Source organism: Panthera tigris, chromosome C1, assembly GCF_018350195.1.
Source record: "Panthera tigris isolate Pti1 chromosome C1, P.tigris_Pti1_mat1.1, whole genome shotgun sequence".
Lineage (NCBI taxonomy): Eukaryota > Metazoa > Chordata > Mammalia > Carnivora > Felidae > Panthera > Panthera tigris.
Genome location: NC_056667.1, coordinates 201,123,577 through 201,135,911, shown reverse-complemented (window position 1 = coordinate 201,135,911; position 12,335 = coordinate 201,123,577). Strand labels below are relative to the sequence as shown.

Here is a 12,335-nt window from a genome sequence, read left to right as displayed (position 1 = left end):
TAGTAACTACTTACTGAGCATCTATTACATGACAGGCCTGTGCTTTATTTACAGTAAGCTTGGTGCTTAAGAGTGTGGGTCCAGAGCCCAGAAACGCTTGTTTTGACTTTGACTCTCAGCTCCATCTCACCTGCTTTGAGGTTTCGGTCAAGTTAACCTCCTTATGTCTCAATTCTCCCCATCTGTAAATTTTTTTGTAAAAACTTTCTTTCTTTTAGTGTTTATTTTTGAGAGAGAGAGACAGAGACAGAGCATGAGCAGGGGAGGAAGAGAGAGAGAGAGAGAGAGAGGGAGACAGAGGATCTGAAGCGGGCTCCGTGCCGACAGCAGAGAGCCTGACACAGGAGCTCGAACCCACGAACCATGAGATCACGACCTGAGCCAAGTTTGGATGCTCAACCGGCTGAGCCACCCAGGAGCCCCTCTCATCTGTAGAATTTTAATAAGTAGTATATAACAACATTCATAGATATTAAATATTTACCACTTAAGTAAAAATACATAATAATATTTACCACACAGGGTTGCGAGCGATTACAAGAGATACTGCGCCCAACGTGGTTTGCTGCGTAATTGTGAAGGATCATTATTTATATTGGAATTTCTAACCCTACCCTGATCCTGCAGTGTAATGCATTAGTTAGGGAGAGGCTTGGTTGCTCTCCCTAGCTAAGAGAGCAAAGGTTTGACATGTCAGTGGTTTAAGCAAGACGGAAGTTAATTTCTCTTTATAACATAACAGTCCAGAGGAAGGTCGCATGGGGATGGGAGAGGTTCTACCATTTCCAACCTGCATCTTTCACCATGGGGTTCAAATAGCTGCTCCAGCTCTGACCTTCTTATCAGAATTCCAGTCAATAGGAAGGAGAAAATCTGCCCCTTCCTTCTAAGGTCATTCTGAAAGTTTGCATACAATGCTGATGCTCAGATCCCATAGCCAAGCTTTGTAACGCGGCCATACTATCTGCAAAGGAAGCTGGGAAATATAACGTTACACTTAGCTAAAATTGTGGGGATCACTCATAGAGGAAAAAGAAGGAGAGAATAGATATTGCTCTGCCAGAGCCCACCATCTGGCCACCCTGAGCAGAGAACACATTCAGCAGCCTTCAAAGGGAGGCATCCGGGCACCACACCAGCTCTGAAAAATGAGGCGTGGATGGGATCCCATGGTCCCGTGACTTGTAAACTAAAAGGCAAGTAATCTGCTCCTCCCACTCCCCACAGACAACAGCGGAGGAGGAACAGGATAAACCCAATTAAAACATCCCCTCAGAACAGGAGTCCCCGGATCTTATCAATTACCAAATCTAGTTGGGCTGGAATTGCAAAGCGGCTCCCCCACAGAGGAGTAAGTTCTTGGGCAATGCAACTGGCTGCCACTCGTTCTGCTCTCTGAGAAGACCTCCCCTTTCTCTTGTCCTGTGTGGCCTCCGGTGTTGCATCCTGGGAAGTTCTCCCTTACACAGTACCCTCCACGGCTGCACTGGAAAACATGTCTCTGCAGACCTTACAGCTTCCACAGACCTCTTCCTGCTGGCGCAGGTCTGAGGGGGGCTGGGGGTCACCGGAGGGGGGTCAAACCAGCTTTGGGTGACCAGGCTTATCGTTTCTCGGCCAATGCAACACCCTCGAAATCTTAAAAGCCTTCTGACTGGTTCCATATTTGAGTAACCACAGCCAATGCTCTCATAGAGACACAATTCCTGTGGTATACTTTCTATTCTCTCTCAAACTGCTGGTGGCTATCTTGAGGTCATCTGAAAAAAAGATGGCTGTAAAGAGAGCCTCCCTTGTTCTGCCTACGAGGCCAGCTCCCCCTGTTTGCTGAACAGAGTGCTCGAGAGAGGTTTGGAACTCCCGGCACAACCTTTGTTAAGTCTGCCTCCTCCCAACCACCTCTTACAACCAGCCTGAGCTCATCCCTCTTGTAGGTCTTCGCTGACAACAGCCAACAACAGCCAATACTCACCAGCAGTCTGTTTCCATCCAGTTTCTGTGACTTATAGGCTCTGTTAGCACGTGATTGACCTTCCAAAGCATTATAGATGACTGCCACACCACAAGGTTTGCTGTCACATAACAATGGTCACCACCTTACTGGCAAACAATACTTTTCTTTGCTATCTGCTCCCCAGTCTTGAAACCAGCGCCACTCGTTTTAGACTGTTAGAGCAGTGCCACTTACAGACGCCAAATTCTGCATTCCTTAGGATGCCTGTTTGGTTGCTTTACCAAAGACACGATTTAAGAATGACTTAAATAGGAAAATTTATTTCTCTCTATCATGGTCTGTAAGATGGTCTACAGCTGGTAGGGTGACTTTGAAACCCTTAACAGGCATCTTCCATTTTGGGTGCAAGATAGCTGCTCTAGCTCCTGCCATCGCAGGAGCATTCCAGCCAGCAGAAGGGGAAAAGGAAAAGGAGAACCCACCCCTCTTTTGTTGAAGGCCTGACCTGGAAGTTGCCCACATCCCCTCCGCTCACATCCCTTTGGTCAAATTTAGTCACAAGGCCTTATTTGGCTTCGATTAGAAGATTGGGAATCTGAGTATTTATTATATGCAGCTGCTTCAGCTGAAATTCAAGTGATTCTACTACTAAAATAAGAAGAGAAAAATAGATATTGGGAGGCGACTGGCAGTTTGCCCCAGAATGTTTTCATCCTTATTTTACATCGGTAGAAATCAGCCTCGGAGAAAACAAGCAGTGCTTTTTAAGGTCATGTGGCAAACTAACAGCAGAGTGTGAATTTTAATCAGGTCCGTCTGACCATAAAACACGCCTTCCATGACACACAGCCAACATATTTTGGTCATCAAAGTGCCCACTGTTTACTTGGAGATAAAGGATATTCACACGTGAATAGTTAGGTAAACGTCCGCTCTGTGCACACCGAGATATGCACACAGATCCTGAGCTATAAGGACACCAGTGCAAGGGACAATGATGCCATCAGGGAAGACTTTTCTTTTTTTAACCATTTTTAAGCTCATTTATTTATTTTGAGGTGGGGGCAGAAAGGGGGAGGGGAGAGGGAGAATCCCAAGTAGGCTCCTCACTGTCAGCGGGGAGCCTTATGCAGAGCTTGAACTAACAAACCATGAGATCATGACCTGAGCAGAAATCAAGAGTCAGATACTTAACCAACCGAGCCCCTCAGACCCCCCAGGGAAGACTTTCTTGAAGAAGAGGCCCTCCTACTGGCCCTGTAGGTGGAACAGGCCCGAGGTAGAGGGGAGAATGGAGTATGGCAGGAGAAGGCAATGGTGCGAGCTGCACCTGTTCTGTATCTGGCCTGCTTGTGAAGGTGGCCCAGAGCTTAAGGGTGGGGGAGGTAGACACATCACATATCTCCAAAGATGGTCCACTTGACCTTTCCACCAGGTGAAGTGTCCCACTAGCTGTACCTTAGACGTTCCATCAGCTGGGACAAGACAAGAACATCCCACTGAAGAAGAGCTGTGCTCACCCCTGGTACTACGCAAGACACATGGAAAGGCAGAGTCTCTTCCCCGATCTGTTCTCTTCCACCCTCCCTGTAGGCAGTGCAGGGGCTTTGAGGGGTGATGAGAAATGTGTTCAATACATTCAGCAAAAAATCCAGTAACCCATTACTGAGTGTCCACTCCAGGGCCAGAGACTGGGATGGAAGAGGCTGGAAGGAGGGGCAGAGAGAGGGGAGCTAGAGCAGCTGGGTCAGCATTCCCGATTTGGACACTGACTCAGGCCCCAGGAATGCCAAGGAAGGGGGGTGGGCAGCCACCAGAGCCGGGCTGGGATCCTGTTGGCACCGGGAGATGTAGGGACAGCGGGCACAGAGGGATGTTGGGACGGGGGCTCCCACACACTGGGACCCACCTCCAAACCACTGGTAGAAACAGAGGTCTCTCACTCTGGGCCCTCCAGCCCACCGCACACCTTCACGGTGATTCTAGCTCCCCACCTGCCCCGCCCATCCCACTCCAGCTCCCCCAGCAGAGAGAGGGACAGGCTCCTGGGACTCAGATGAGGACATTTGGGCATACAATGCCCGCTCTCCCGCGACCGCCCACAAACCCCTTGTCCCCAGCCTCCCTGCTGGCTCCAACTTGCCCTTTCTAACTTCAGCACCTCCCACGACTGAAGTGTGTACAAGGAAGACAGTCAAGCTCTACCTGCGTCCATTTTCCCTCCTTTGGCGCCTGACAACGATGAGAAGGAACCCAGGACTCTGAGAGCCCACTTCCTCCCACCTGGCGCCCCCGCAGCGCTCCAAGCCACCTCCCTCCATCGCAAAGTCCTTCGAGCTTGTCCTTGGAGACCCAGGAGGGAGCCCGGGCCCAGGCCTCCAGATTCCAGGTGAGCCCCTTCCCTCCCCACCCTGCCCCAGGCGGCTGGGCGAGAGCAGCTGAGCCCGAGGAGCCCTCCCTCCCGCTGCCTGACACCCAGAGAGAAACCGATCCGGGGAGGGCAGGGCGCCAGGGGCCGGGCCCAGAATAGTGCTGCCCAGCCTGTGTTGCGCACTTGCTCTGGGTTGGTCCGGGGTTGGCCGCATGGAGCACGCACTGCGCCGGGTACAGGGGTCCCGGGGGACGGGAGCTGGGGCAGCCGAGGCCAGGGGATTGCGAGCACACCACACCCTGTGAACGAGTGTGAATGAGTGTGTGTGCGTGTGCGCATGAGCCTGTGGGTGCCTGTGAACTCGTGTGCGCGCGCGCGTGTGTGTTCTTTGTGTCAGCGACGTATGTGGTGCCCTGCATGTCTGGGAATGGTTGGATGTGTTTTTCCGAGTGTGTCTAAGTGTTGGTGTATGGGTGTGTTTGCGGGGGTGCACCTGTGCGTGCATGCGTGTGCGTGCTTGCACGCGCACACGTGGTGGGAAAGGAAGCTACCCGTGGGTTCGGGGATGCAGGGCGTTTCCCCACCCCTTCAGACATTCTTCTCCTCACAGAACCCATCCTGGAGCAGCCTTGGGGGACCTGAGCGTCAAGGTAGGCGGGGCTGCCTTCTCAAGGGCGTAGCCTCTCCTCCTACTTCGTTTGTCTCCCACCTCTCTGGGCCCCCAGTCTCCACTCTGCTAGCCTGGCTTTTCTGTCTCTCCTTTTTCCTTCTTTGTTCCTCTGTTTCTTTTTTCCCTCATCCCCTCTTTCCTCTTTCAGAGGAAGTAGGGGGAATCTAGAGTCGGAAGACTCCGAACCTAGTTCTGTTAGCACTTAGTAAATAGCTGTGTGAATTGTGGTGAATTGCCCCACCTCTCTGATCTCAGGTCCCGCTTTAGTAAAATAAGGATGATGATAACATCTCCCTTATAAGATTGCTATGAGGTTTGAGTGAGAAATATATTGGAGGAGAACCCTTGGGAAGCTTGCAAATGTGAAATATTATTATTAATAACATTTTAATTGATTTTGTTGTGTTACTCCCCATTAACCAAACAGGCCCCATTCCCCCTTCCAGAGATGAGCTGTCTAGAACAAGGAGAGAACACTTCCTGGCCATCGCCGGCCATGACCGCAGGCTCAGAAAGAAGCCATGAGAAACAGGGGGCCAAGGCCTCGAGGTGGACAAGGCAGGAGGCTGTGGCGGAAGGGGAGCTGCCGGGTCTGGGGGAAGGTGAGGCCAAGGCCAGTTCTGGGGAGATGGGAGCGGGGGCAGTGGGACATCCCGGAGCCTGGGGCTGGGGCTCTGCTCTGGATCCTTCCAGAGCACAGAGTTGGCCCCACCCTCATCTTGTAGTCTGTCTCTCCACATGGGAAAAGTCACCTGCACAGCAGAGCCAGGGGCCTGACGCGGCCAACTCAGGACAGAGCCACTGTCTTGTGTGACTCTGAGACTCAGCTTTCTCGCCTGCAAAATGGGGCCACAGCACCCAGGCTTCCCAAGGCTGCTGTGAGGATGAACAGAGCCAGCGGATGAGAAAGGTCTCTAGAAGACAGACTTACTGTCCTCTCCCCACCAACAGATCCCCAGGCCAAGCCACCTGCTGAGTACGCCGGGCTGGAGGCCACGTTGCCCAAGGCCACACACTTGTCCCAGGCTGCTCCTTTGGCCAAAGTGGGCGCCCCACCAACAGAGTGGGACATCTTCCCCCCTAACCACGAAGCCTCGGCCGCTGGCTCCAGCACAGACGAGCTGGAGCTGGACATAGGGTTCCCAGCCACAGCATCGTGGGGGTATGAGCTCGGCCTGGTGGAAGAGAGGCCTGCCCTGTGCCCATCCCCACGGGCCCTGTTACCCAGGCTGGGCTGGGACGACGAACTGCAGAAGCCGGGGGCCCTGGTCTACATGCACTTCATGCAGGAGCACACCTGCTACGACGCCATGGCAACCAGTTCCAAGCTGGTCATCTTCGACACCACGCTGGAGGTGAGGCTGTGGCTCTGCCCCACCTCCGTTCTCATGGGGCTGCAGCCTCCACTCACCCGCTCCAGGGCCCCCCGCGAGTCCCTTTCCAGAGCTCCTTCTTAGCACCACGGAGACCAGTGCTGGGGAGGACCCCTACTCCCCAGTTGTCATCCCAGCTCTGCCGTTGAGTATGTGTAGGCTTTGGCATCAGTCACCGCTCTCATCTCTAAAATGGGAATGGGGGCCCCTGGCTGGTTCAGTCAGATGAGCATACAGCTCTTGATCTTGGGGTCATAAGTTTGAGCCCCGTGTTCGGTGTAGAGATTACTAAAAAAAAAAAAAAAAAAAAGTAAAAAATGACATAAAATGGGGACAGGAAATGCCTGCTTTGCCCTCCAAGTTTCGGAGGACTCCTGGAATAACCCGGGTCAAGTGGGAGCACTTTGTGAACCCCTAAGTATGGGGAAGACCTTGCAGGCTGGCTTAGGACAAACAGCAGGGAGCTCTCAGTAAGAGAAAAATAGGATGGGTTCTAGCCCCTGCTCTTCCCTTCGGCTAAGCTATAGAACGCCTGCTTCCATTTTTACCATCACGTATAGCGGAGCAGTGTTTCCAGAAGCACGGCGATAGTATTACTTAGGGTGAAGCCAAATGAGTCAACGTCAGATTTATTTAGAGAAATCTATTTTGCAGATGCAACGTGAATAAGCGAACCTCCAGCACGTAGATTAGCGAAAACCATAGTGTGTGTGACTGTACGCATGTAGCACCCGAGTAGAAACCCCGGGTGAGTTTGTCACACCCTGATGTGCCAGGTGAAGGCGTCACCACAGTGCCTCCGGCCACCAGCAGCCTCATCTCTGTAGCAAGTGTGCCTGGCAAAGAGCGTGCCAGTGTGTGCCATGGCCTAGGACGGGCAGTCAAGCTCATGCAGAGGAGATCTCGGGAGAAGGCCCTGGGGGAGGACCCTGGTTGGGACAGGGTGCCACTGAGGGGCAGTGAGAGACTCACCCCTCAGTGTTCTCTCTGGCCCTCAGATCAAGAAGGCCTTCTTTGCCCTAGTGGCCAATGGCATCCGGGCGGCACCGCTGTGGGACAGCAAGAAGCAGAGCTTCGTGGGTGAGGAGGGGCTGGGAGGCAGAGGGAAGAGAGAGATCTTCGAGGGGATTCTGGGGCTGAGCTCCGACACGCCACGGGTTCGGGCAGACCCTTGGTGTGAGCCAAGCCGGGGGCTGGCGTGGGGGAACATCCGATCCCGGCCTCGTGGTGGCCAGCTGGGAGACCCCATGAGTGGAGGAGGTGTGACCAGCTGACCACTCCAGCTCTACTCACCCATGGTCCCGTGTCGTAGGTGCTAGATAGGAAAAGAGGAAAGGGAGAGGAAGGAATTAGGAGAATAGAAAAGGGTGCAGCAGGGGGCGGGGAGAGAAATTACAGGGGAGGCACAAAAGGCGGGGGAGGGGCTGCCCCGCTTCCCTCTGTCCACAGTTCCCACAGCTGTCTCAGACCTAGGACTCTGGCAGAGCCCGGAGGGGGGTCTGACCCCTCAACCTGCCTCCCACCACGGGGCCCCAGACTGACCTCCTGCCCTTCCCTCCTAACCCCGCAGGGATGCTGACCATCACAGACTTCATCCTGGTGCTGCATCGCTATTACAGGTCCCCGCTGGTGAGGAGTGGGCTGGGGACCCCAGGGGCTCCCATCTGGGCTGGGGCGGAGGGTGGCTCAGGGAGCCTGGCGCCCGAGAGGCCCGTGTCCGACTTCCGGAGTCCTGTCAACGTCTCTAGGTCCAGATCTATGAGATTGAAGAACATAAGATTGAGACCTGGAGAGGTGAGCTGGCGGAAGGGACCTGGAAGGGGCTGAGGGTGTGTGGGTGAGCATGGGGCCAAGGACCCGAGGTGGAGGATGGGCAGTGGGGATTTCTTGGAGGGCGCAGGGGAAGGGTGAGAGGGAGCCCAGAGGGCCTGAGGGAGGAAGACAGAGGGGCTGCCCCGTGAGGCAGGGTGGCCAGCTCCTCAGGCCTGACTCTGGCTTTTTCCTACAGAGATCTACCTTCAAGGCTGCTTCAAGCCTCTGGTCTCCATTTCTCCCAGCAGCAGGTAAGCGTCCCCAGCCACCCACCTGAGCCTCCTTGCCTGAGCAGTCCCCTTCCGGGTCAGCCCCTCAGTTCTGACCTCAGGGGCCCATCCCGTGGCAGACAAGGCAGCCTGGACACCCTGTCCTTCTGCAGGGGCTGGGGTGGGGGTTGTGTCTCCCCCAGACCCACTGCTCCCACCTCTGCAGCCTGTTCGAAGCCGTCTACACCCTCATCAAGAACCGGATCCACCGTCTGCCGGTCCTGGACCCGGTCTCAGGCGCCGTGCTCCACATCCTCACACACAAGCGACTGCTCAAGTTCCTGCACATCTTTGTGAGCCTGGGCACAGCCTCAGGGTGACCCGAGGGGCTGAGAAGTCATTGGCCCAGCAGACCGGGGAGGGAGCCGCTGGGAGCACTCTGGGGGCTGCTCCACCTTGACTGCCACCTGTCCCCAACCCACCCAGGGCTCCCTGCTGCCCCAGCCCTCCTTCCTCTCCCGCACCATCCAAGATCTGGGCATCGGCACATTCCGAGACTTGGCCGTGGTGCTGGACACGGCGCCCATCCTGACGGCCCTGGACATCTTTGTGGACCGGCGCGTGTCTGCGCTGCCTGTGGTCAACGAAGCTGGTACCTGCACCCAGAAGTGGGGCTGGCTGGGGTGGGGCTGTGGCAGGCAGGGGTCTGTGGGCATCTGCTCGGGACCCAGGGTGGAGTTAGAAGTCTGCCTGCTTAAATCTTGGACCCTTACTTAGCCTCTCTGTGCCTCAGTTTCCTCATTTGTGAAATGGGAATCTTAATAACACCCATCCTCTGACTTCACGGGATGATTTGAAAAGATTATGTGCAGTTAAGAAGCATGGTAAGAGGAAACCGAAGATGAGGTTTTTAATGGGAATTCACCCTAAAATGGGCCATGGGATCCAGCCAGACCTCACCTTCTTGCCTTGAAGAGAGGGATTAGAGGGACTACATGATCATTTCTTTGGTTGAACTGTGGCTGTAAACTGTTTCAAAGTCAAAATTGCTGTAATGAAGCTAGATATCAAAAAATGTTTTTTTATTTGTTTTTGTGTTTTGAATGTTTATTCGTTTTTTGAGAGACAGAGACAGAGCACAAGCAGGGGAGGGGCAGAGAGAGAGAGAGGGAGACACAGACTCCGAAGCAGGCTCCAGGCTCTGAGCTGTCAGCCCAGAACCCAACGCGGGGCTCGAACCCACGAACGGCGAGATCGTGCTCTGAGCCAAAGTCGGACGCTTAACTGACTGAGCCACCCAGGTGCCCCAAGAAATGTTTTGATTTATTTTTCATTATGAAGAATTGCAAATGTATGAAAATGGTAGGACAAACTGTATAATGAAAGCCACATATCCGTCACCTGGATTAACTATTGTTAACACGTTGCCATAACCAGGGTTTTTTTCCCCCCTGTTTTTTGCTAAAGTGATTTAAATTACAGAGATCATGTTATTTTATCCTTAACCCTTTAGTCTGCATCTCTTAAAATCAGTATATGTCCTATATCACCTAACAAAACCAGAATAACTTACTAATATCGAATATCTGAATCTAATTCTCATTTCCTCGCCTTCCCCGAGAATATCTTTTTTACAGGTGGTTTGTACAAACCAGGATCCAGTTAAGGTCCATGCTTTGCAATGCTTCTTTTGTCTTTAGTTTCTTTAATCCAGAACAGTTCCTTCCTCACTTAATTTTCATAGCACTGTAATGACATTCCTGGGTCAGTTGTCCTATAGAATGATGTCCCCCCATCCAGATTTGTCTCTTTGCTTTCTACGGACGGCCTCAGTGTTGTTCCTCTATTCCTGAGTTTCCTGTAAACTGGAAATTAGATCTGAAGGCTTGATCAGATTCAGGCTATCCATTTGAGGCTAGGATATTTCAGAGGTGACACTGTGTAGTCGAATTGCATCACATGGGGAGGCATGATTTCAGGCGTCTCCTCTCTGGCTGTGATGCTGTGTGATCTGTGGGTTTAGGTAGTGGCCCCTTGATGCCTGTTTTAAAGCCAGTAGCCTGGGGGCGCCTGGGTGGCTCCACCGGTTAAGCTGACTTCGGCTCAGGTCATGATCTCCCGGGTTCATGGGTTTGAGCCCCGTGTCAGGCCCTCTGCTGTCAGCACAGAGCTCGCATCAGATCCTCTGTCCCCCTCTCTCTCTGCCCCTCCCCTGCTTGCACTCCCTCTCTGTCTCTCTCAAAATAAATAACCTAAAAAAAAAAAAAGCCTGCAGCCTGGGGAGGACATGGAGATGTCCAGTAACTCTTTCTGAAAGGCTGCCTCGGGCCCTTGCACAGCATGCTGGTTCTGACGTGAACCTCTTCCTTTTCTCTCACCACCTGGCCCCCCACCACCCCTGCAGGACAAGTCGTGGGCCTCTACTCCCGCTTCGATGTGATTGTAAGTGTCTACGGGAATAGGGAACTGGGGTGCCACCGGGAGGCTGTGGGTGTGAGAACCGATGGAGGGGTATCTGTAGCCCGGAAGGACCTTTAGAGGTGTGTAGAGGGCAAGTGGATAGGTGGAGCCTGGTTAAGGGGCTGACTGACATGGCACTTGCCTCCCCGCCCCAGCACCTGGCTGCCCAGCAAACCTACAACCACCTGGACATGAGTGTGGGCGAAGCCCTGAAGCAGAGGACACTGTGTCTGGAAGGAGTCCTTTCCTGCCAGCCCCATGAGAGCTTGGGGGAAGTCATCGACCGGATTGCCCGGGAGCAGGTACCTCGTGCCCCTTCATACATGCCCCCAGCACGTATGGCCCAGTCCCCATGAGCAGCTCCAGCTGTCCTTGGACACTGGACACCTGCCCTGTCCTCCCATTTTATGGCCATTTCAAGCTCTCAGTGTCCACACCGGTCTGCAACTGGTCCTGCTAAGGGCCACAGACAGCCGATCACCCCAGCGTGGTCAGAGCTACTTCTAACTGGTTTCTAGGAGATACTTTTCAGCTCCCCCACTTACGTCGTTGCCCCTGAGTCTTGGTGACAATCTCGTTGGTTACCATAGCTGCATGGCTCGAACCTCTCACTGATCCTCTGTGGACCCGCAGGTACACCGGCTGGTGCTGGTGGACGAGACCCAGCATCTCCTGGGCGTGGTGTCCCTCTCCGACATCCTTCAGGCACTGGTGCTCAGCCCTGCTGGCATCGATGCCCTCGGTGCCTGAGAATGTCTGAGTCCTCACTCCCAGGCCGTCTTCCACACGCAGAAGCCAACGAAGGGAGCCAGGGAACACGGTCTCCATCTTTCCCCACCCCAGTTTGCTGGTTTGGCTGTGGTTCAGGTAGGCTCTGCCCTGGGCCATCGGCCTCAGCACCAGCCCATTGGTCTTCCTAGGCTCTCAGATCTCAGCCTGAGGCCCCCTGAGGATGGGGGTGCCCAGCTCACTGCTGAGCAGCCCCATGAAAACTACAAGTATCAGGACTCCCCGTGGGGCCCCCACTCTGTCCCATTCTCCACTGAGGTCATGAGGGTCGTCACAAGAGGGGTGGACAGGGGCTGGGGTCAAGGCAAGGGCGGTGATGTGATTTCAGATGCTCTGGGGAGTTTGACCTGCCTTCTCGCAACTCAGCTCCCACCTGCTGGGAATCCCACCGGAAGGAAGCAAGTTAATAAACCTTTGTTGAATGGAATTTCCACACTCAGTCAGAACTACGGCTGAAAGGAGGGGGTTTCTATCTAAGTAATCATCTCAGTAAATCCGACATGATCTCAGACTCTTTCCTGGTACCGTGTTGGCTAGGAGCTGGCTCAGATTCCACCTGCTTGGCAGTGGATGGCAAGACGAGGTTCCCCTACTGGAAACGCAACCTCTCCTGCCCACGTAGTCACTGTCTTGTCTTCTCTTTTCCTCACAGGCTTCACCAGCCCTCTGTCATTGCCCTTGCCCTGCCTGTGCTCCC

The 12,335-nt window shown here is 53.9% G+C and overlaps 1 protein-coding gene across 1 annotated transcript; it reads left to right on the top strand.

Moving 5' to 3' along the window:
- Positions 1 to 4,537: 4,537 nt before the first annotated feature.
- PRKAG3 (protein kinase AMP-activated non-catalytic subunit gamma 3) lies at positions 4,538 to 11,599 on the top strand. Its single transcript, XM_015539254.2, has 13 exons — positions 4,538 to 4,558; positions 4,936 to 4,975; positions 5,442 to 5,597; positions 5,947 to 6,350; positions 7,367 to 7,448; positions 7,939 to 7,997; positions 8,117 to 8,162; positions 8,377 to 8,431; positions 8,616 to 8,742; positions 8,876 to 9,041; positions 10,794 to 10,831; positions 11,005 to 11,151; positions 11,483 to 11,599. Exons 1-13 carry the CDS (start codon positions 4,538 to 4,540, stop codon positions 11,597 to 11,599), a joined length of 1,458 nt encoding a protein of 485 aa, XP_015394740.2.
- The last annotated feature ends 736 nt before the right edge of the window (positions 11,600 to 12,335 follow it).